This window comes from Homalodisca vitripennis, chromosome 5, assembly GCF_021130785.1.
Source record: "Homalodisca vitripennis isolate AUS2020 chromosome 5, UT_GWSS_2.1, whole genome shotgun sequence".
NCBI classification, from domain to species: Eukaryota; Metazoa; Arthropoda; class Insecta; order Hemiptera; family Cicadellidae; genus Homalodisca; species Homalodisca vitripennis.
Window position 1 is genome coordinate 31,028,940 of NC_060211.1, and position 26,033 is coordinate 31,054,972.

At 33.6% G+C, this 26,033-nt stretch overlaps 1 protein-coding gene across 1 annotated transcript in view; it reads right to left on the minus strand.

The window, feature by feature from the left end:
• Nucleotides 1-4,503: 4,503 nt before the first annotated feature.
• The window catches only part of LOC124363403, an 80,307-nt gene continuing 58,777 nt past the window's right edge, over nt 4,504-26,033 (minus strand). The window contains exons 5-7 of the mRNA XM_046818654.1: nt 15,860-16,057; nt 11,342-11,492; nt 4,504-4,721 (exon numbers count right to left, since the gene is read on the minus strand). Coding sequence (XP_046674610.1) covers nt 4,504-4,721; nt 11,342-11,492; nt 15,860-16,057 — 567 coding nt within the window. The remainder of the gene's footprint in view (nt 4,722-11,341; nt 11,493-15,859; nt 16,058-26,033) is intronic.

Consider the following 26,033-nt stretch of genomic DNA (forward strand, 5'->3'; position numbering starts at 1 on the left):
AATTTTTCTTGTTTAGCCATATAATGTTTCACAGTCATCAAATCTAATCTCTTAAATTTCTTATCCAAAGTCAATCACATCATAGTGCACCTATAAGACTAAGAATATCTCTTCCCCTATATTAAACTATATCGGTGGTCTAGATGTCTGATTTCGTAACGATGTAATGAGTTCACTTTCAGCTTCTTCGTCACCAAACTTTTTTTTGTATCTTTTCAGACAAACATGACTCCAAATTTCAGGAGTTAAGTCTGTAACAGCATCAGATTTCCAGATGCTGCACTAAGAGGAAGGTGAACTGGAGCTTAACTCAATATTCACATTAAACCAACCTTTCCCACCATAGCTACTTTAAGTGTAGAAATACAAGCTGATAAACTATGGACTTAGGAATTTGTCTCTGTAATAATAAGAGTACATTGAAACAAGTTTCTTAGATATAATCAATGAATAATGGATATCAGTGATAGAAAGTATTATTTAATCAGATATAAACCTTATTAGCTTCAGATGACCTCCACTTTTCTTAAACGTATACTACAGAAAGTTTGAAGTACATTTTACTGGAGAAAGTAATAACAAATAATTACCACAAAGCAGTAATGATTTACATAGTGCAATTTATGACAACTGATTGGTTATTAGAGGTAAGCCTACTAAGAAGTTGTAGACCAAGCTCTACAACACACGCTGTGATATCTATTCATCACAGCTTTTTCATTTGTTGATAAATAATCATCTGAATCTAGCCTAAATTAATGTGATTAGTGAATTAACCAACTAGTAAATTGATACTAAGTAGGAGAGTAGGCTATACCTGAGCACATGTGGTTTAACAGGCTTCACTAAATTTTGAGCCATGGAAAAGCACTTGGCCAAGAAAAAAGTTTAGAGGGGGTCAAGACAAAATTGGTGTGCCTCCCCAAGAAATATTCAAAATTTTTAAAAACTTTCAAATTTTAAGCAACCAAAATAGTTAATTTTGCACAAAGTTGTTACATCTCTGATTAGGTTGTATTGACGATTGATAGTCACAACTGTGGAGGCACTGCTTTATTAGGCTGTGTAGGGTTAATTTCAATTATTATTGGTTCAGTCTTATGTAGTAATGTAATTACAAAAAGATGCTTTTATTAGCCTGTAAAACAGGAAAATAGTATAACAAAAACAGTAAAATTCTTCTTGATTTTTCTGAGCCATTGTATCTAGTACTTGCTCTGGAGAAACTGATATTTTTCCTGTAGTGACAGAAAGTAAGGCGAGTGCATAGTCAATTGCTCATTTCCCATTTTGTCCCTTAAAACGTTCATGAACCCTTTTCAATGTTGTGAATCTTTCAGCAGTGCATGTCATTAATACTGAATTATTTAAATAGTAATTGTTTTGCTAAGAAAGTAATTGAAAAAATTGGAAATTTGGAATGGGTCTGGACCCAATTCTTAGATATTCCCCAGGACTTTACTAATACTCCCACCAAATCCTATGCAAACATTTTTAAATCTACAGCTTAATTTCTTTTCTTCAGATATCCACCTGAGTGATGCTTTGATAACACTTAGCCAAACATCTTAAACTGGATATAACCCATAATCAAACTCAAATTTGCCTATTGAAGGTTTGTGTACAAACCTTCAATTAGGCAAATTTGAGTTTGATTATGGACTATATCCAGTTAAGATGTTTGGCTAAGTGTTATCAAAGTATCACTCAGGTGGATATCTGAAGAAAGAAATTAAGCTGTAGATTTTAAAATGTTGCATAGGATTTGGTTGAGCATTAGTAAAGTCCTGGGGAATATCTAAGAATGGTCCAGACCCTTCCAAATTTCCAATTTTTTCAATTACTTTCTTAGCAAACAATTACTATTTAAATAATTCAGTATTAATGACATGCACTGCTGAAAGATTCACAACATTGAAAAGGGTCATGAACTTTTTAAGGGACAAAATGGGAATGAGCAATTGACTATGCACTCGCCTTACTTTCTGTCACTACAGGAAAATATCAGTTTCTCCAGAGCAAGTACTAGATACAATGGCTCAGAAATCAAGACGATTTTACTTTTGTATACTATTTTCCTGTTTTACAGGCAATAAAAGCATCTTTTTGTAATTACATTACTACATAAGACTAATCAATAATTATTGAAATTAACCCTACACCGCCTAATAAAGCAGTGCCTCCACAGTTGTGACTATCAATCGTCAATACAACCTAATCAAAGATTGTAACAACTTTGTGCAAAATGAACTATTTTGTTTCTGAAATTTGAAAGTTTAAAAAATTTTGAATGTTTCTAGGGGAGGCACACCAATTTTTATCTTGACCCCCTCTAAACTTTTTTCTTGGCCAAGTGCTTTTTCCATGGCTCAAAATTTAGTGAAGCCTGTTAAACCAACATGTGCTCAGTATATAGCCTACTCCTACTTAGTATCAATTTACTAGTTGGTTAATTCACTAATCACATTAATTTAGGCTAGATTCAGATGATTATTTATCAACAAATGAAAAAGCTGTGATGAATAGATATCACAGCGTTGTGTTGTAGATCTTGGTCTACAACTTCTTAGTAGGCTTACCTCCAATAACCAATCAGTTGTCATAAATTGCACTATGTAAATCATTACTGCTTTGTGGTAATTATTTGTTATTACTTTCTTCAGTAAAATGTACTTCAAACTTTCTGTAGTACACGTTTAAGAAAAGTGGAGGTTATCTGAAGCTAATAAGGTTTATCTGATTAAATAATACTTTCTATCACTGATATCCATTATTCATTGATTATATCTAAGAAACTTGTTTCAATGTACTCTTATTATTACAGAGACAAATTCCTAAGTCCATAGTTTATCAGCTTGTATTTCTACACTTAAAGTAGCTATGGTGGGAAAGGTTGGGTTAATGTGAATATTGAGTTAAGCTCCAATTCACCTTCCTCTTAGTGCAGCATCTGGAATCTGATGCTGTTACAGACTTAACTCCTGAAATTTGGAGTCATGTTTGTCTGAAAAGATACAAAAAAAAGTTGGTGACGAAGAAGCTGAAAGTGAACTCATTACATTGTTACGAAATCAGAGACATCTAGACCACCGATATAGTTTAATATAGGGGAAGAGATATTCTTAGTCTTATAGGTACACTATGATGTGATTGACTTTGGATTAGAAATTTAAGAGATTAGATGTGATGACTGTGAAACATTATAAGGCTAAACAAGAAAAGTTAAAACAAGCTTTAAAAAGCATTTTATCACACACAAGATATGGAGAATTAAAAAAATTGTATGTATCCAAGCACTAAATTGAATCAGGACCCAATATCAAATACAGATCTAAAATCAATAAAAGATTAAACAAAACAAATGGATTGATAATGAAGAAGTCTATAATGAAAATTCCGTTCTACTAAACTAAAATTTTAGTCATGTCTAATTTTTCATACTGGTTGAAATAATTCCAAATTATAATATTTGCATACTTATACCGTATTGCATTGTAATATTATTTGTAATAAAAAATAATATAAATATTTATTTGTGGAGTCGTCTGATGACGAAACCTTCGGTTTTGAAAGGCCTCACCCAAAAAAATAAAATATTGGAAAAATGATGTTTTATAATATAGTTTTATTAACTATTATAGTACGAGATACGTTGTTGCAATTCAAACTGTATGGACAATTACTGCATAGCTAATGTTGAGGTCTCACTTCATTCCAACTGTTTACATCCATTTTGTTAGATTATTCTGCATGTTTTTATTTTATTATTATTTTTTGTTCATGTTCTGTGTCGTAGTGTAACACTTGTTTATTTAATAGTGAAGGTAAAAGATTCAGGAAGGTAGATATTATTAAAGATAAGCAGTAATGATTGCTTGATTGTTGAATTCAATTGATTATCCCTTGGGAATAATCTATTGACTAGTTATTTTTCCATCACAGCTGGCAACACCACGTCACAACTCAGGCTTGCATTTATATGTCTTGTACTATACTTTAAATTTTTCCAATTGCTCCAAGAGTCTTCAGTACATAACGTAGCTATGGTATGAAGGATTGATTCAATTTAAATGTTGAGTTTAGCTCCAGTTCACCTTCCTTTTATTGCAGCATCTGGTATCTGAGACTTGATTCGTGGAATCTAGAGTCATGTTTGTCTGAAGAGATCCAAAGAAAGTTGGTGAACGAAGAAGCTCAAAACAAACAATATGTAGAAAACTCGGTTACTCCACCATGCTTAGAGATCATGTTAGAAACATTGTAGTTTATATGTGTTCTGATATTGAAAACCATGTAAACGTTCATTTTGAGCTTCTTTGTCACTAACTTTCCTTCTATCTCTTCAGACGAACATGACTCCAGATTCCAGGAGTCAAGTCTGAGACGGCGTCAGGTACCAGACGCTGCAATAAGAGGAAGGTGAACTGGAGCTAAATTCAACTTATATGCACACGTTTTGACATATTTTCTTGATCGTGACAACAAGGCAAACTCAAAATTCAATCAGTCTTCAGTAATTGTAAGATTCTTGTCAGAAATGGCATTGAACTGCAGAGATCTAACACTGCGTACGGTACCTGACGTATCCCTGTGGTCTTCACTGTTCTGCGCCACCTGGCTGAGGAAAGCGAGCAGGACCCAGAGCGTGTCTCTGTTCGGCACCGGTAACAGCTGGAGCAGGTGCTGTAAAGCCTCATGCTGCAGCCGCCTGTTGCGTATTCCTGCACACAAATACTGTATACACTCGTACATTAGCTACCTGAGCCATGGAAATCACCCAAACCAGAATAAATTATGGCAGCAACTGCAACACTGACTGCAACAGTAACATTACAGTCAACTGCTGTATGTATCTGAAAATAAGTATTAAATACATTTACATCTTACTAACTAATAAAAAATGAAACAATAAAAAACAAAGATTGCTAGCAAACCAAAATAATACAGTGTAATATCAAAACATTTTGCAAGGTGATTTTTACTCCTTTGTAAAGTTCTTTCTCAACCTCTGCAAGTAAATTATGGTATTCAATTAATTTACATGTGACTGATCAATGTATTTCAAACCTTTGCTGAGTAATAAAACTTTTATGAATATCACAGTTATTAGTTTCCTAATCTTCTCAAACATTTAGATGGTTTTGTAGCTATTTTGAGAGTCTGTTTTGTGATAAAAATATAGTAAATGTCGTAATTTAAACAACAAAATCTCGAAAAAGTAGATTAGAAAATATTCTTACTCGAATTATTGAGAACTTGAGAGAGAGCAAGGCTAATGTTACTAGTGATAAGATTGTAAACCTTAACTACTAAGTTCTTGTAGGCAAGTTTTGATACATATTTACCATATATTTTAAGTCTTCCAAGATTATATAACCTAAATTAACGCTGTAAAAGAGTTGAAGTTTACCATTATTCTTGGGGTAAAACTTAAATATTACTTCATTACAGCTAGCTCTTAAGGCTATTTATTTTAAGAACATAACTCGTCTTTTTAAACAATGATTTCACAATAAACTTAAATATCCAGGGTCAATAAATTGATAATCTAGCCTGTTTTATTATTTATCTTAAGGGGATAAAACATCACCTGTTCAGATTTAACGCATATGTAGCCTACTACGAAATATTTACATTAAGCGTTAAAATATGTTCAAGGTAAGTAAAAGATATGTTCCTTGAAATTCTTCGACAAGGACGCAGCCAGCGCAGCAGCAAGGGGGTCCAAGAGATCCAGACCTCCCCAAATTTTCAATTGTTTCAATTACTTTTGTAGTAAATAATAAGTATTAATTAAATATAAATAATTCAGTATATCTGACATGTAATGCTGAAAGATCGTTCTTAACACAGATACGGATCAATAACATTTTAAGGAACAACATGGGGCCTTACTTTCTGTCCACTTTGAGAAAATATCTGTTGTCTTGACCCAACTAAAATTTTTTTGTTTATATTCTTGAAATAAGTTTTTGAGATATTGAGTTGTTACTGCAGTTTGTTTAGTGTTTATATGCTGTTTATACAGCATCAGTTAACTGGTTTAATATTAGCTTAGAAATATGACAATTAAATTGATTGTGAATTTACTTGACAAAGATTATTAGTCATTCACATTATGTAGTCAATACCTAAAGAACAAACTAATATGGAGCAAACAGACAATGCCCACTAACTAATGGACTGTGAGTAATACTAAATTGTTTTTGTTGCCTTGTTGCTTTTGTTTTCTAATCCCTAGCAGGCTGTTTAGCTAGAGAATAGCATTTTTATTAGTGTATCCATACACAAATGTTATTCACCATATCAGTACATTTTAGAATGTCAAGAAAAGTGATAAAAATTAAGGTGGCATGTACGATATGAAAATAGTATGATACAAAACACTGTGATATAAACATGAAGAAAAGTTACGATCTTCAGAAATAAGAGTGTAACAATGATACCACAAATCATTAATCTACTATTACTGCATGTACTGTGAAATGTGTTGAAAAGTCATCAAACTTTAAAAAATATTAAATTTTACTATGAAACTTATACTTAAACAAGAGATTCGAATTTTACAAATACAATACAAATTTTAATGACTAGGATAAATATCGTACAGTTTTTATAAATGTAATCATAAAAAAAATTAAACACTTATTTATTTATTTACTTTTGGGAATATGATAGGTATTTTTCTTCCTTAATTAGAATTTCTCGTTGAAAAATTCAACATTCGTGGTTGTCAAGATGTACCAAGGGAATCATTCTTCTCTAGAATACAAAATTTTCAATAATTTTATAAATGGAGTATCCCAATGTAAAGTATATTTTTGATACCAATTTTTATTTCTAAACCAAATATGTAAATACTTTACTGATGTTCTAAAATTTCATGTTTTGAGATTACAATCTAAAATTTGTTTTATATGAAGTGATGTACTTGAGACAGTTACACAAATAAAATTGATTTTTTTAACTTCTGTTTAATTTATAAAAATAGGGATATCGAATAAAGACATCTCATGCTTACTACATTTTAATATAACTTTGTATTTTGAATATTTTGTGCAGTTATAAAATTGTACTAAAATTTCTCTTAACAATCAAAGATTGTATTGTACTGAACTAAATAAGATGGAAAAAAAGGCAACACAACCTAGATCTATTGTACTACCTCTGCTGCTTCACTGAGGAAAATCCCAGCCCTGTCTCCCCAAAGAGTACAATAATTTGAATGGGCTCATTACTTTTTTTGTTATTGTTTCTCTATGTTGATGCCAGCCTAGGATTTTGACCCTTCTCCTTGCTAGAGTATCATATTCTCCTAACATATGCAAAGTTATCTACTGTCCATCCTGGTAGAATGTTCAGATGCCTGCAGTATCTTCTCTCTTCTCTCAAACCTGTATTAGCTTCCTTGGATATCCATTGAGCTTACAATTTCTTACAACTCCCTGTAAGAAAGCCAATCAATAATCTGTCTGTTTCTTCTCAGTTGCCTTTGATCATAATTCTCAAATAGCTCTTTGACACATCTCAGCCTTTAAGTTCTGTCCCAAGGATTTCTTCTTTGGTTTCTCCACTTTCCTTGAGTTTTTCTTAAAACAAAAGTTAGTGCTCAGCCCACATCCTGTTTCAATTCCTGTTAGTAGATGTGTAGAGCCTCCTGTATTTTCTAGTTGATCAGCTTCTTCATTCCTTTCAGCTTCTACATGCCCTGATACCCAAAGGAGGACAAATTTTTCATTTTGTGGTACATCATTCGCGGTCTGTTTGAAGTTCCACACCACATCAGAGCTAATAGTGGAAGACTGTGGAGCTAGTGGATTCTAATCATGTTGGACTGTGTGCAATATTACTTTTGCATCTTGGTGTGTTTGCATCACACAACTATTTTGAGTGTTGCTATTCCCTTAGTGCTTCATTAAAAGTGGTACTTTCTCTCAAAGTTATACTTCCTATAGTTGTGTCACTAAACAGATTTGAAAAGTGGTCTTCTAGTAGGAGCTGGGCTCCACCAAACTTATTTCTCCAATTAAACTACAAATTAAGCAAGTTCTAAATGTTATGCTCAAAGTTCTAAAACATGTGCCATAAAGATTTGTTCTGCAGTATTTTTTATAAACAAAATTGATTCAAGTAGATTACTAAATTATAAATTACCTGGTGTATACATTAAACAATAGTGTATTGGCTCTCATGTATATATCTTATGCTTGAATAATGTATTGAGTGGAAAAGAGGGCTAACATCCAAAAACTGTAAGCTATTAAATTTGTTGGAATTATGAATGAAAGCTGGTGAAAGTGACATAAGTTATGTGGCAAGTAGTGGATTCATGGGTTTGTTTACGGGCACACAGCCACAGAGTTGATTAACGAGGGAATAACGAAATAAGCAATCCAACATGCACTTGGTACTTATAATCAATGGTACTTAGCAACAACATGATAAGCCACGTTCAAAGTAACACACGTGGTACATGAGCTTCCTTCACGTGGTAAGAAATCCTGGTAATTTCTTGCTTGTAACACATCAAATTCCACACTTATGCCTCAAGAATCCGTACTAAAATTCCATTATTAAAAATTACTTGTACAGTTTTAAAGGCAGTTTAAGTTAAGAACTTATGTGTATCCCATAGCATAACTGTATTATCTAACTAGATAGTTTTAGTGTCACTTATCAATTCACTATACAGTGAACAACACACATAAAGCATATTTTTCAGATGAATTAAGATCTAATTAACATCATCCTAAGTTAATTCACCATTCCAAAATCCCTGTATGTATAGCCTTCCCAAAATCCAGAAACCTAGCATCTTCTCTAGCCTATAATTAGCTCTCATTATTCACCCTGCAGGGAATTGTCTTCTAAAAAAAACCGTTTGGACGTTTTAACGCCATTTTTAGGGAAAACTGACTCTTTTATTAAACATTCTAGGGATTTCGTAGAGAAGTCAAAAGTTCTAAAGTAGACTGAAACTGACAAGCTAGTAATTTTTGACGTTGAAAGTTTATTTACAAATATATCAGTTCCAGAAACTTCTGAACTCATTAAATCACATCTCAGAAAAGACCAAAAATTACATGAAAAGAATGAACTTCCCATTCCAGTAATTATGGAACTGTTATAACTGTGCACTCAATGCAATTATTTTGATTTAGAGGGTCAAATTTACCGTCAAGATTAGGGGATGGCAATAGGTTCTCCACTGTCTCATATTTTCACCTATATATTTATCGAGGGATTTGAGCAAAATGCCTTGGCTTTAACTCAGTTTAAAACAAAAATTTGGTGGAGGCATGTGGATAATACCTTTGTTGTTTTTTTTTATCATGGAGACACTGAATTGAATGTCAGTTTTTGAATCACATTAATAGCATTTCACCTTCTATCCACCTCAAAATGGAATTTAAAATCTAACACAAGCTTCCTTTTTTGGATATCTATGTATTAACAGATAGAAATGTCCTTAAGACAATGATTTTCAAAAGAAAACACAGGTAAACATTTAAACTATTAATCAAACCATCAAAAATTTGTCAAAAGAGGAGTGGTTTTCTTTATTATTTGATAGTGTAAAGAGCTAATGCTCAGATAAAGATGGATTAAAAGGAAAATTTAATAAAGATGAATCGGATCTTAGACACAATGGATACCCTCAATCAGTACTAAACAAGTGCAAAGAACCAGAAGAATCATTCATGAGTGAGTAAATCAGAACAGAGATAAATTTGTGTTTTTGTCAATTCCTTATGTAAGAGCATTATTCGTAAAAATTAGAAGAGTAGGTAGATAGTATAACATTAGAACTGCGTTTAAAAAACACTAAACTCAGAGAAAGGTCTCGTAAAAACAAAACCAAAAAATGCCATACAGGATTTCAGAGTACACTGGTACTTACAGTATAAAATATAGTTGCAAAATAGGAAAGACCATTAAATGTAAGGATAATAAAAACAAAGAAAAAACAAGAAAGGGCCTAACAGAAAAATAAAGAATTGCATATCACTGTATAAATTGGGGTGAAGCCAACGTAATACATTAGGAACCTCATTTCTTTAATAGGAAATTAATCGAGTCTTGATACATTAAATTGGCAGACCAGTTGGCAGTGTAGTTCAGTTTTATTAATTAGTGCTTTTTTTTTTATTAAGTACATATTTTAGAGTTAGTGTGCATGGCGTTGACACACAACATGGATGTTGTGATTCCTGACTTATGCATGTCATAACGCTTTGGTATGATTTGTTTATTTCAAACTAGATTGTAGTTGAATATGGAGGTTATACTGGCTACTGTTAATTTAATTACATTTAAACACTTAAACCAATATTTAGTACTTTTATTTTCGTGAGGCCTTTCGATAGCAGAGGCCGACGAAGATAGCCTTGCTATCGAAAGGCCTCACAAAAATAAAAGAACAAACTATTGTTTTAAGTTTTTAAATGTAATTAAGATAGATTGTAGTTATGTGCTGGATTAGTTTTTCACCTGAGGAAGAGATCAGATTGCATATCTCAAAACATAGTGTTACGGATTTTCCGTATCGTTGAACAATGGCAAATGTCTGGAAAAATCCTGTTTCCTCCACAAATAACATTTATATTCTGTAAATGTAGTAACTTCTCACAAAGTTTCTTTTAGACATTCCTATTCAACTTAGATTTATAGCTACTACAAGTAAATTTCTGTTAACCTAGTTTTCCTTACAAACAGATAAGCCTCTTAGATGGCTGCCAATACAGTAATCTCTTAACAAATGAGGATGTTTAAGAAATCTACAATTATTGTAGTTTGCTTATTGTTTTCTTTCTACACACCATCATGTTTTCCAATCACATTCTAAATAGATCCATCTTTTGAGTTACAATTAGCAGCATTTAACAACTAAATGAGATCTTTAAAACAAGGTATGACTAGACCCATGATCAAATTTCAGATTTCAATAACAATCTCCATGGGCCATCTCCCCCCCACCCACAATTTAGGTGTATGGTGGGTATTGCATAAAAAATTAATTAAGATAGCAATATAGCATTACAAAGTTTATAGATATTTTATGCTATGGCTTAAAAAACATTAAAGAGTTACCCAGACTTTCTGAACATACTGTATTCAAGTCTAGAACAATACCTAATGTATCAAATCTTATATTATATAGGTATGATAAGTCAGAAAATTCCACATAAAGCAAAAAAGAAATACAAATTTGCATGATTGATTATTTACAACATTAAATAAATAATTTCCTGATCAACATTTCCAGAAATAATATTAGATAATAATCAATTAAATAGCAAACACAACAAGATCCTCTCTCTGTAAGGCACTCTATACTTACTCTGGGTCTGCACAAAAGCTGAGTAGAGGTCCTTGCAGAGTAGAGAGTCTGGCAAATCTCGAAAGTACTCTTTGAGCAGTGTTGCCACATCGTGCGGACACAGGTCTGGCTCCATCGTTGTCTCCTTGCCACAGTCAAAGTCCTCTCGCAACTGCACGTACCATCAGCACAAGCGTTTATTTAAGGCCATCGTCAGTGTTCAATTCATTTACAAAAATTTTCAAGATAAAGGCAATAGATTCTTTGAAATTTATTTGTTATATTCTCAGCAACATAAAACTGGCGAGAGGGGGTTACAAATATTAATATGAAAGAAGAATACTGCCACTAATACTACTGATCCTTGATCTAGTCAACTTCCACCTGTAATGTAAGAATACGGACTAAATATCGCATAGTTCGTGTTGTCACTTATTTCTATACAGAACAGAAAAGTAATTTACGATTGAACTGTGTGTGCTAATTAAAAACAACACAGTGCTGATTTAAAAAAGGCATAGCGTATTCTTTCATGAATTATAGAGGAATACTATAGTTTTTGGATCCTTACACCTATTAAATTCACCAAACGTTTTCTAACCTGGTTTTCTTTCAGTCTATCTCTTACAACCATGGCTGCCATATTACCTTCATAAAGAGACTGCATTTAAAAAATATTTACATGTACCATTTCCATTTGCAACACATGATTTCATCCTGTTCCAAATGAATTGTATTGGACATTTGTCTGAATAGTAAGGGAAAAGTCATTGTGAGGGAAATCAACATTGTGCTGATTTAAAAAAGGCATAGTGTCTACTTTCATGAATTATAAAGGAATACTATACATTTTGGATCCTTATACCTTTCAAATTCTCCAAACGTTTTCTAACCTGCTTCTCTTGTAGTTCATCTCTTATAACAATGGCTGCCATATTATTTTCACAAAGAGACTGCGTTTAAGAAATATTTACATGTACCACTTCCATTTGCAACACATGATTTCATCCTTGTCCAAATGCATTCTATTGGACATTTGCCTGAATAGTAAGGGAGAAGTCATGGGGACTTTTCCGTTGAAAAGATCTAAACCATTTAGAGTGTAATAGTGATAAATATTAACATGTTTTTAAATATATATTTAAGTTTTGTTATATTTTAAACATATTTGTTTAACCACTAACTTGGTTTTTATCACTAAAATAATATTATGATCATTAAACTTATTAAACTAGGCAAATACGATTTGAATAAAATAAACAAAGTTTTATGCAAGTGGTACAGATAATAAAACAGAATTTTATTACAGTACTGTACCTTTACGTTCCATATTTTCCTTACTAGTCAGCAGATGTCATCAAGTTTTTAAATATACACACATTTAAAAAGTTGCAAAGTATCTTTATAGAAACAATAATTTCATTGACAAATTGAACATAGGATAGTGCTGCTGACCAAATCGCATTAATCTCTAATTTTTATTATACTCTGGTACTAATAAATAATCAATGTTAAATGTAATAGAGGTGAATAACAAATATTAAGTAAATTACATCTCTATTAAGAAATTATACCCTTCAAACATAATTTAGTTTTTTCATTCAAATATTTTTAATTTGAGAATGGCTATCTGTAATAAGTTGAAATTTGGTATACAGCTTTATAACCTAAAGACCTAATTGCATAAAAAATAATTAGGTTTTATACAGTTTATTTTCGAAATGATGGCTATTTAAAAACCTTATCATAAATATCTTAAAAACTTCATATGATACAAAATTAATTTAGGTTTATTTAAATTAAAATATACTGAAATAAAAATAATGTACAAATTACTAATATAGAACATGTATTATATGATACCATCGGAATTCACTATAACTTGCACTCTGCTATGATGCATTGAGAGAGAATAATCAGGATAAGTTCAAAGATGTTTGGAGATATTTTAAAAACCGTATATCCACTAAAGATTCACTTCAGTTGGAGTTTATGATTTTCATGTCATAAAGTAATAAAATCAGACACAAGGATGGACAAAAAAGAGATTACTTCTAATAAACTCATCAGACTCATAGATATTTCAGGAGATCTTGAAATCCAGGAAAAGACATCTGATGATAAAGCCACAACAGCCATAGCTTAACTAGAAACACTAGTTTTGTTTATGTAAAAAATATGTTTCTGTAATAAATACAAAGCTTATCACCGTAAGAAATATAATTAATTTGTCAGTGGTGAGTTTCAAGTGATTTCGCAACATGGGATATATTACTACATCTCCATCTCTCCTGACTTTTTTATCAGGCTTTTGGACCTATACCCTGTGGGCCTGTCTATACCCAATGTCCTGCCCACATGTGGTTGTCTTAAAGAACTTAAGTTTAACTTAACTCGTAAACCGTATTCAAATGAAATGTCCACTCCAAAATGATGTAAATAATAATTGAACACGGTAATCATTATTTTTCAGAAGCCTATGAAAGTGAGTTACATTCCATATCTGCATGTAGATGAGAGTACAACAATCGTATTACATGAAACAACCTGATTGAAGAGATACCACGGGTTTTGCCAAACTCTTGACTGATTTTGCTTTTGCTGAGAACTCATCAGATGAGTTTTGGCAAGGCTTGATAGTTAAGCGAATTGGTTCATCTTCAGTTTTCCATTTTGATTAGATTGGGTTGATATTCCCAATACCCTGATTGCTCTGTTTCAAGTGTTTCAGATGAGTTCTCAACAAAAGCGAAATCAGTCAAGAGTTTGGCAAAACCTGTGGTATCTCTTCAATCAGGTTGTTTCATGTGATACGATTGTTGTACTCTCATCTACATGCAGATATGGAATGTAACTCACTTTCATAGCCTTCTGAAAAATAAAATTGTGAGTTTGACATAACAAGTTCACAATTACTTCACTGGGATTTACAGGTTCTAGATCCAAATGTCTGACACAAAAGAATACCATTTTCTCAGACGAATATTTATGATAGTTCCCCAATATATTTTATGTATAAGTCCTTTTTTAGGTATTATAAGAATAACCACTTTCTAATTTTAAATTTTTGTCGTTAACTTTGCACAATGCACAAAAACCTTTTATATAATATTTTACTACCGCATCTGAATGTTTTGCACACTATTATTTCCATTCAGTTATGGAGTGTTGCCTAACTAAATTTAATTATATATTTCAAAAAAATTAGAAGACTACATTTTAAGAATTAGAATCTATCATCTTCTTCAAATAAAAAAAAAAACAAACATATAATTTAGTTAACATACAATTTAAAAACGTTATATATTAATGGTAAGCATTATTTAGTAAAATCCTTTGACAGATTTGGAAAGAGCCTTTCTGTACGACATTTTATGGTTATTGGTAATATATTATGAATACTGACATACAGTTCGCTTCTTTCAAGTACCTACTGTAAGCTTTTTTTGACTGGAAATGTTAAGATTTTATTAAGCATTTCATAATTATGTATGCATTTCATAAAAGAAAAATTAATTTATTATGGTGATGAACTTCTCAGTCATACTTGAAAACACTTGGACAACATTTTTCCCAGTGTCCTCTTATCTAGTGAGTGCAGAATTTGATCTGCAGGTGCCTGTATTGAAATTTATTTCTTCTTCTGACTGCTCTGGACTTTCAAGTATATGCTTGATTATTTCATTTACAACTTATTCTGATATCAAGTTCGATGTTGGTGAGTTGATGATTACCATCTTTTGATTACAGCTTCATGCCTTTGTGCATGTTTAATATTGTTCTTTATTTAAAGTGTGTTATTGATGATGGATGATTTGAAAGGACAGAAGGAAGGATTCTGGACATTTGCCTGTCTTCCAAATTCACTTGTTCAGTTGTGATATGTTTTTTTTTGTGCTCTTGGCTCATGAGTAATACACTGCTAGGGTTCATTATTTTCCATTCTGGACTTCATGTTGTTCATGTATTAGTCAGGTGTCAAGGACTTAGCCAACGAGGGGGTCCAAGGGGTTCGGACCCCCTCCAATTTTTCAAGTTTTAGCAAACGAAACTAAACTACTTTTTAGCAAACGATTATTATTATTTAAAGAATTCAGTATCACTGACATGTACTGCTGAAATATCGTTCTCAACATTGAAATGGGTCAAGGACTTTTTAGGAAACATAATGGGGAATGAGCGGTTGACTGCACTTTCCTTACTTTCTGCCCAATATGGAAAAATATCAATCGTCTGGAAACCCTCCAAATTTTTTTCCTGGTTACGTTCTTGTAAGGATTTACTTAAATATACCTTTGAGTGGAATTCCATTGCTAAACTTTAGCCTATAAGTTTTTTTTTTTTTATTAGGGTTTTTACACCTGACAAAAAGGAAGATCTCAACCCCAGATACATAGTTTTTTACTATTTTTTGTAACATGTAATGTTGGAAAATGTCTTTAATCCTTCTTAACATTACATCTTAAGTTATTTTCCTAAGTAACGGAGAGGATTACTAACACCCAAACAAAATTTATGCACCAACACAATCAGACTCACCTGACGAACACGTTTCTTAGAGCTGCTGACTCGGAAGATGCCGAGCGTGTGCAGTCCATGGTTCTCCAGATGCCTGAGACAGCAGCTGACGATGTTGGGTATGCCCCCCTGTTCCTGGCTCAGGTCGTCCACTGACAGGGTGTCCAGCAACCCGGGCATGCTCAGAGTCGGACTGATCAGGCTCTCTGAGGAACCTTTCTGAAACAGCAGCTAACGGTTTGCGACTGCCAGGCTGTGCATTAGTAACAAACACATACTGGCATGTGTGTCTTTTTTTTTTAGACACGTCTTGGACACATGTTCCTTCATTAGATACTAGAAATGTATATGTTAAATTGGCTTAGGTCTTAAACATCAGAGAACTTCCATGATACAACTGCAGAGCTACAATACATAATTTTACAATGACTGTGTGGTAATAAGCGGTGTAATCTGCTTTTTGGTTGTAAAAGTTTTAACCACAGCTTTTTAATTTATTTTTCCCAGAAGAAAAGGAAAGTAAAAAAAGATTTTTATCATTCTATTATCAATTGTACATGTTTAAAGCAATAATTGAGGATGTCTTGAAAACAGGCCCGAAAAGAGGGCTTAAGTTGTGAATTTCTTATATTGTGAAAGATAACAGCAAGAAGTGATATGTTTCTTATATACAAAGAATGTGGTGTTTACTTATGTAGTAGTTAACACATGAGATAAGAACACTTAATTTTTCTTAAGTCATGTTTCGTAAAAGAAGTCACTCATTAAATAAAATATTAAAACTTGGATTCCTTGAAGATATAATTGACATACATAATGTAACATTATTTTAATCTCAGCACTATTTAAATGTATATTTATGGTATATAATTTTCAGAAGAGTGCAATCTCCATCAGTATTTACATGTATGACTGTGGAAATTAAATAAGCTAGTTAGTCTTGATTAGATTATTGTTACATAATAAAATAATAATAATAGTTGGTACTAATAACATTGGCACAGAGAGAATATCGTGTGTTACTACTAAATAGACATCAAGGATAATTATAGGAAGCTGGTATAAAATGATACTGTCCGATTAAATATTATTTATTTTTATTGTTCTAATTCCTCTGATAGAAACTCCTTTAATATTTACGGTCACCAATATAATTATGTCTGAAAACAGAACTGAAGAAATACTACTCATGATTTGTGGCGTTGTTTGCTGGTTTGAAATTCAGCTTAAAAAACCTCAGATATTTTTTTTATCAAAACTTTTATTTCAAAAATTGTTATCAAACAGTAGTAGTAAATACTTTATTTAATCCTTTTCAGGTCTTGTTTTAGAAAAAAATCCCACAATTTGGTGCCACTGTGGGATAAATCTTTGAAAATTTTAGAAAAATGTGGAAATTAAAACTTTTTATTTCTGACACACTAGTAAGATCGGAAAACCAAAATTACCAGGTGGTTCTAACTTGTACCCATCACCATCAATTAGAAGTTTCAAAACAGCACCTGCTCTCTTACTGAATAGCCCACTTCAATATGAGTTATTAATTCAGTTTCTACAAAAGAATACTTCCATACTGAAGAAGTCAAAGCAAACAGAGATAATTAATACAAAAGCCTAACAGGTAGGACTTCAGTGCCTTATTAAATAGTTTTCATAACTATTCTCAATTTTTAAGATCAGTAGAAATTACATGAATAACTAATTTATGAATTTACATGATTTCACAAAACTATGACTTTCAAACATATGAATCGGGTGTAGATTAAAGAAAAAATGTGAATATGAAAATATATATGACAGTAAGTATATGGATTTATATGCCACAGCAAGCATCATACAAGTTATAAATAGAATCTGATGTTTAATAAACTCATGCAAGAAGAAACAATGAAAAATTTTTATATTTAAAACCGTAGCTACTTCGACGACTTGTTAGTCCATCTTCTTTACAAATGCAAGAGAATCATTATGTTTATAAAGATTGGAAGTCATGTTTTACATTATGATATACTAAATATAATAGTATTTAAATAAATTACATTAAATGTGTACATGTGGTTTGCATGTAAAATAATGACATTCAAAAGTTTTGTAAACTAACATGTGTATACCAAACACATTAAAAAATTTAAAATATTATCAGCTAACTAATTTTTATAACCAATAGAATTTGCAAGCAATTGCTGGTAGAGTACGTATTGAAATGAATTTCCATTTAAAGTTTAGAGGGATGCCCCTATGTGTAATAAAATAATTAGAACATCATCTTACCGACTTGTTAGTTACATTAGTTAGTATTAATTTCATAATTGTAAACTAAAGAATCATTAAGAAGAAGTATCTGAAATATTCCGATTTTATTATAATTTGATTCCCAGTACTCTTACTGTTTGGAGGCTATCTATTCTTGGTAAGAAAGAGCAACTCCAATCTCTACGGCATACATTTTAAACACAATAAACAGTTGATGTTTTTTTGTAGATACAGTTTTTTTCACTTAGGACAAATAACTGAAAACCTCTCATTGCACTCAGTCCTAAAATGACCTTTGTGCTTGCATCTGGAGTAAAAGGATATTCAGGATGGGTAAGGTTGCAGAATGTGCCATCTCCTTTCTAGATCCCTTCAGGTGGGATTGCGGGGACTCTCAGTCATGCCATCCTGTAAGAAGAGAGAACTGGAACTCAGTTCTCTGTTCCAGTATTTCCAGTCAAATCGGACAGGGCAAAGTACTCCTCATGACCAGACCTAGAAACAGCCCTTAACACTGAGAGAACTCCTCCCACTCCAACACTCATCCTCCGCAGTAGACTAGACCTATTGATCGACACTCCCACCCCAATATATCGACATTTGCGGTTATAGTAATGTGCCGCTCCTGGGCATCCATAGGGTCGCCCAAATATCATTGCTATCCGTTTTTGCTCTTCCCAGTTAGTATAGGTTTTACTGGAATGTAAAAACCATCCAGAAGAGAAATTTACTGGAGCATTCATTACAATCATTTAAATTTACAAAATTTGAGTTACTTAATTTTTATTTTTTTAGAATTAAAATAGCTTTCATTATTAAAATAATGAACTTTTTATATACTGGCACCTGGTATCTTTTATATGCTGGCACAAAATTAACAGGACTTCTGAGATCGTTAAATATCTATCAAGTAAAGAAAAAAGCTCTATCAATGTAAGAAAAAGGCCGTTCGAACAATTGCAAAACTACAATGGAGAGAGTCGTACAGACCAGCATTCAGAAATATGAAACTGTTGACATTACCCTGCCTCTACATTTTAAAAACGTCTCTGTTTTTTCAGATCAAAATGCAATCACATTAGAGGTAGTGATATACACTCTTATGGGACTAGAGGCAGGGATAACTACCGTACTGGGAGACACAGGACGGTAATACATGAGCTTTTGCCTTCTCAGGCAGGAACTCAGTTTGTCAACAAACAGCCAAATTTGATAAAAAGTGCCGCAATGCCTAAGGCATTTAAAACTCGTCTGAAAACCGCATTGATCTCAGAAGATTATTGCAGTACAGACGAGTTCATGGCACATATTTGGTTGACCACATGATTGGCTGACTGACGCTGGTGCTAGAGTGGGAAATTCGAATGAATGAGCAGTAGGATGGATGGAACGAATTGTATGTATGAAAGTAACCTAGGTGTCATGTACGAATCCAAAGTTTAGCCTATATTCTTGCTTGACAATTGCTATAACATGTTCATGTTCGAAAGCAATAACATTATTATTACCATATTTTACACAATCTACATCCATAAAGTACCATTTTAACCCGCTGCTACAAGTGGAAGTGATTGGCGTGTAGAATCGATGTTGCAACGATCGCTAGCTAAAGTTAGGCCTAAGTAAGCGTCAAGTAGGCAACAAATAGATCGTAAACCGCGCTAGTTGTGGGCCCCACTGCCGTGCATGACACTTGCAGCACGCACGCACAGGATCTCATTCGACAGCTGCGTGCGAGCGAGTTTATTAAAACAATGCAGGAATAAATAAGCCGGGCTGACGACGTGGCTTGAGGCCAGCACCACAGTACTCGAGCAGCAATTGTGAATTGACAGCCACAGCTTGCCTCATTGGCAGCGTTGCTTACATTGTCTCCACATTCCGTCCAACAATGAGTGCCTTTTACTTTCCAGGTCATATCTGTGGATAAATGAAACCCCATGGATATTTTTGGCATTCCTCCTTTCACGATTGGGCGAACCAACGTCAAGACGGTCTGTTTATTTGGAACATCGTAGAGATTAATTCGTTTTCAGTCTTCTGTGCCAAATTTGTATTTGAACATCACAAGAAATCACAATTACGCAGATGACTTCTTGATTCTACAATACTTTCGGATAGGAGTTTAGGTTATTAAGCTCACTAAAAATCTGGGATTGGCAGGACATTCAGGAATGATAAAGTTTGAGTTGAGGTTCCATTTTACATCCACCATGAGAGATACGTCCCAGTCATGTCACCTTGGAAGAAGAGAAGGCTAGCTCAGTTCCAGCCTATTCAGTCAAAGCAGGCGAGGGGATAGCTCTTCCTTACATTTAACTTTACTAAATAAGCTTCACCCACTCCAAAAATCGTCCTCCGCAACAAACTAGACCTATCGATCAAGCCTTGCCCTCAATATCTCGACATTTGCACTCCGTACCGACCCGTTCCTCAATTTTTTTTTTTTAATCCAGATATAAGTAACAAATCTGTTCTATTAACATTAACAATTGCAATTTTGACTACAGATCTTTAAGAACACACACTGTACCTAAGAAATTAACCGGAAATAAATGTAATTTAAATGTCTTATAAGCATTAAGATACTTGGAAACGAATTAATTCAAGATTATAAACGCATTGAATTATTTCATAAATACTCTAGTGGTCAATTCCAACATATTAATATAGCAATTATGACTTATAGCTGAGTAAACTGTGTTATTTCAATACGGTAACTATTTTCCAATAATGTACAAAAATATTCTGTTTAAATTATTGAAGCTTAATAATTGTTCTTTAGCGGATCCAAAGTTGACAGAGACCATCAAATCGGAGGGTAGAGGCAACAGAGCAGACGCCTAGCAGCCATATAAGAGGCGTTCGTTGAAATATACCTAAGCCTAGATATACTTACTTTGCTCATAATCGTTTGACCTTACAAATGGCCACAGTAATCAAAATATCTTGTATTATCAGTAGTTACCCGTGGCTTCGCACGTAATTTCATTTTGAAAAACAGAGATACCATGAACATATTCTTTTCAAACAATCCTGAGATCTGTGTCAGCCACTAAAAGATATTACAATCTCTTCATCTATTTATTTAAGTTTAAAGATAGAGTCCTGAAGTTGGAAAGTGAAGCTGGTTTCTATACGTACTTCTGAAATTTCTCAAATTTATCTCCAATTTTTCATGATATTGTTACGAGAATGTAGTACTACACCTTCGACTTCGTGATCAGCACTCTATTTACCTGGCGTGATCAAAGAGAAACGGTGTAAGGAATCTATTTACACCATTGTGGAGAGGTCTGTTCAATTGCGTCTCCACCTCCAGTGCTTAGGTGTGAAGAAGCTCGGTATTCCTAAATTATGTTGTGGCTACGATGGTCTAGACTGGAAGATTGCCGGATCAATGTTGGAGAAGGTCTTCGAAAACTTAAGAATTGACATTACGTGTCTATTTCCAATTCTTGAAAAATCGTAGAAGCAAAGCAGACAGGGCGATGTGATCCAGACGAAGACATCGTGCCGCTCCCTTGAACCCAAAAGGAAACCCTTCTGTAGTGCTGAACAGTAGGAGGAAGTGTTAATAGAATGTAGGAGAATGTTTCAGATAAACAGTTAAACCTTTGTTACAAGGGTTTGTGATCAAACATTCGAGTCCCTGACAGTACCAAAAGGGATAATAGCTTAATACCGTCGTTGGAGAGAGAGCGCTCAGTGGGTTGGGTCAGCTGCTTTATATGACAACAGCCCCTCCTTACACGAGCGGTGGGTAGGCACTGTGACCTTTTCACCACTCGTAATTGTTCTTCCTTCCCGCACGTCTGTCTTCTATAGTAAGTTCTCGAATTCGAATGTTCTCGAAGCGCCAAGGAGCTGTAGCGACGCAGCAAGTGGGCTGAGGTCCAGAATTGAACTTTTTAAGTGACATAATTAGTGGCAGTACTCATGATCATGACAGATGGAAACCCGTTAATGATTATTGACTGTACAGTGTAAAATAGACTCGTGTGTAAACAAATATACAATATAGTTAATAGACTTAGTAGTATTGTACCCAGTCTTATAAAACATTAATTTATTTAAAGCCAGCCTAGTTTTTAGATTTATTTGTAAGATAAATCAATATTCAGTGGATTCAATATTCATTGAGTTCCTCGCTCCCTCAAGTTTATTTATTAGTTATTGCTAAGTTTAAGTTTCATCAGTTTCGTATACTATGAATGGTTGGCTTAGACACGAGACTTTCGGACCTGAAAGTAACAGAGGAACAAACCTGTAACACAATTTTATTGAACATATCCAACGATTTCAATAACAATTAAACTATGTTAGGCTAATGTGGAGAAATTCTAAGTTGCAGAGAAACTGCAGTAGAAGTCCTTAACTTACCAGTTAAGACACTTACGATGTAATAAATTATATCATTTTACTGTAGTTGATTAAAATCCTAATAAAAACAACCCCAAGCTAAGAAAAGCTGCTGCATGTTTGAGTGGTTTTTGATGTTTAATGGTTTATAATTTCATAAAACGAAGTTTTTTAATGAAGTGTAATTTATGAAAATTAATGTTTAAAATAAAATATCCTTTTATTACGGATATTACATTTATTCATGAAAACAAGTCACTCCGTCTAGTATAATTCTTAAACATACTGTAACATTTCGTACTCTAATCTTCAGCAGTTTATTTATAGATCTGATTACAAAATACTCCCAAGTATTGCGAGTTTTTTTTATTCCTAAAATTCGTGATAGAATGAAAGAAAATGTTAACTATATTTTGTCTTCTGATAAGATAACAGGGGCTGTGACTAAATAGTTTTTCTAATTCTGAAAATTAAACCAATCTAACAAAGCCTGCATCATCTATACGAAAAGTTCGATGAACTCGATATTGAAGCATGCAGACCACATTATTCCTAATTATTCCGTTTTTATATTGTACGAATGACCTGTAATTAAATATTTCTCATGATAGCCTGTTTACATCTATAACCCTCTTAGCAAATCATTCTTCGTCCCCACGCTTCAGCACTCTTTGGGAGAAGAAACTTTATCCTGGAATGGTGATATAAATTTTAGTGAAAACCCCCAAAATTTGGAGAATCTGATTCCCTGTTTTATACTTTTCTGTTAAATCCTTACTTTCAATGCAGCCTAGGCATCAGATGGTTCTCTAACTATGATGCCATCGTTTGGATTCTTGGTGGTTCATACAAATTTTTGAAAAAGACCCGTTTTCTCTGGCGTAGAAGATCAAAAAATACTATATACCGGCTTCCAGAAAAGAGTAAATTTATGTTAGATATGTAGCCTCGAAAAGTGTTTTATAATAAATAACATAATAGTAAATGATTTTGTACCTGAAGATGGAATCAATGATTCCGAAATGTACATCGTCTAAGAAAAATAAAAGTTTAAAAGTGTTAAAAGTTTATTCCTATTATGTTATTTATTTAGTAAATTTATATTTTTAGTTTGAGAAGGAAGTGGCATCATTCCAACCATTGATATGTTTCGTACAATGAGGTATATTAAAACTTTTGACTTAGGTACTTGCGACTGTATACCCGTTCTAAAGGTCTGGCATACTTCCAACTTCCGATAACTAAGAATCTTCGTCATAAACCTTTTCGGAACCTGCACTATCTTGCTGGATAGATGTGCAAACCGTGAAAGATGAAACCATCGGAAGCAGGGAATGCAGTGTCGGCGGATCAGGAGGAAGTTCCCGAGGCGAGACTGCAGTTGGTGTTGGCTCATTGTCGATAACAATATTTGCCTTGGCCACAGACCAGAGAGCGGACCGCTCTATACTTAGCCCACTTACAAATGTCACTCGGTGCACTAAAAATACTGGCTTCAATAAGTGCGAGAGATGACGTGTCGGCGAGGCGTCTGCTCTGCTGCCGCCGCCCTCCGCTTTGATGCGTTCTGTCAACTTTGGCTCCCGCTGAAGTACTACGATTACGAGTCAGTGCTTCGTAGTAATGGCTTGAACAATAATAGTTGGACTATTATCGTACAAAATATTTTGGTCACTATGGCCACTTGTTTGATCAAACGATTATGGGCTAAGTATCTGAGCATCCGCCCTCCGCTTTGATGCGTTCTGTCAACTTTGGCTCCCGCTGAAGTACTACGATTACGAGTCAGTGCTCTGTAGTAATGGCTTGAAGAAAAGTAGTTGGACTGTCATCGTACAAAATATTTTGGTCACTATGGCCACTTGTTTGAACAATCGATTATGGACTAAGTATCTGAGTATCCGCCCTCCGCTTTGATGTGTTCTGTCAACTTTGGCTCCCGCTTAAGTACTACGATTACGAGTCAGTGCTCTGTAGTAATGGCTTGAAGATTCATATTTGGAATATTGCCATACAAAATATTTTGGTTACTACAACCACTTGTATGATCAAAAATGAAAATTTTACATAGACATCCTTAGGGTCTCTGGTTAATATATAGGTTTGTTCCCATTTCAAAAATCCCTCCGGGCTACTCTTCATTGATCTTGAAACTCTTAACACTGCATTATGCATTGTATTTATGGACTTGGATTAATCACCCGATGGTAAATATGTTGTCATCCCTTATCCTGGAAACTTAAGACTAATAAGTATTCTACTTTATACAAATTTAAATAGTTAAAAGTAAATGTTTGTTGTATCCATCTGTCAAGGTCAGTTACACTTTGCACGAAGACGTTGACACGATCTCTAAGCACGGCGGAGCAACCGAGTTTTTACACATAACGTCGCTATGGTGGGAAGAATTTATTCAATGTGAATGTTGAATTTAGCTCAGTTGTGCACTTTTTGATTCCTTAATTTGATCCCTAAAGAACTCAATTTAGCAAATTTCTCAAAAATAGCCCAATTAGAGGGTGGATGTGGTTTGTTTGACATATGCAGATGTAAACATGGATTGTTTGAGACATAATATTAAAGGTCACATTACAAAGAACATTTTGACGAAATAAAATTAATTACATTCAACCGCATTTACAGGCTTAATGAAACGTTAAAAAGACGTTTAAAAATAAATATTGGGTTATTCTTACTATAATATGGAATGGTAATAACTTTTTCCAAGCCTAGTACTAAGATATTCTTTAAGGGAATACATGGTAGGAGCGCTATTGAATTGGGATTTCCAAATTAGAAAACGCTGATATTTAAAGAATAATAAAAAGAAAAAACTCATATTTTAAATAGTAACAAATAATGAATGGTAAACTCCATGAAATATATCCTTAAAATGCATATTTCGTATATAAGGCCTTTGTCTAACTAAAATGGCAGCCTGAATCACAATCAAAATTTTTAACCAACAAAATTAAATAATTCACATCCAAGTTTCGTAAATGAACCTTTAAAAAAAAACAAAAAACAACACAATCTTGTTTTACAATATGTTTGTTCCAGTACAGACTACTAGAACTTCACAGCCGAAATACAGAAATGATACCTTGCCACACTCTCAGCTTAGGAAGGTATTTGAAAATGCAACAGCAAGAGTACATAAAAGCATCAGCAAGTTTTGGGACGAACACGAAGAGAACACGTACTGAAGGACGAGAACATGCCCGTGAGTATGTAGTGACAACAGACTAACGTTACTCGTGTTATTTTAGTAACTACAACTTACGGGCGGTGATATACTTACTGCTATTGTACCGTCTACTCTCTACTTACAGCTTGATATTGCAGTCATATAAACACAAATATTTATTCTACGAGAGACTGAAGAAGTCCACATGCCAACGAATGTGTGGTACAAGGCAGTGTAAAGGTGCGCTCTGGTTTCTTTACTGCATTCGCCAAACACAACATTCAGATTTTGATTGTGTCTGAAAACACGGCGCAAATAGTGATTGCGCCGGTCAATATTCCAACGTTGACTCATTCTCTGGCACCTAGCCACGCAATTGAGTATAAGTACGGG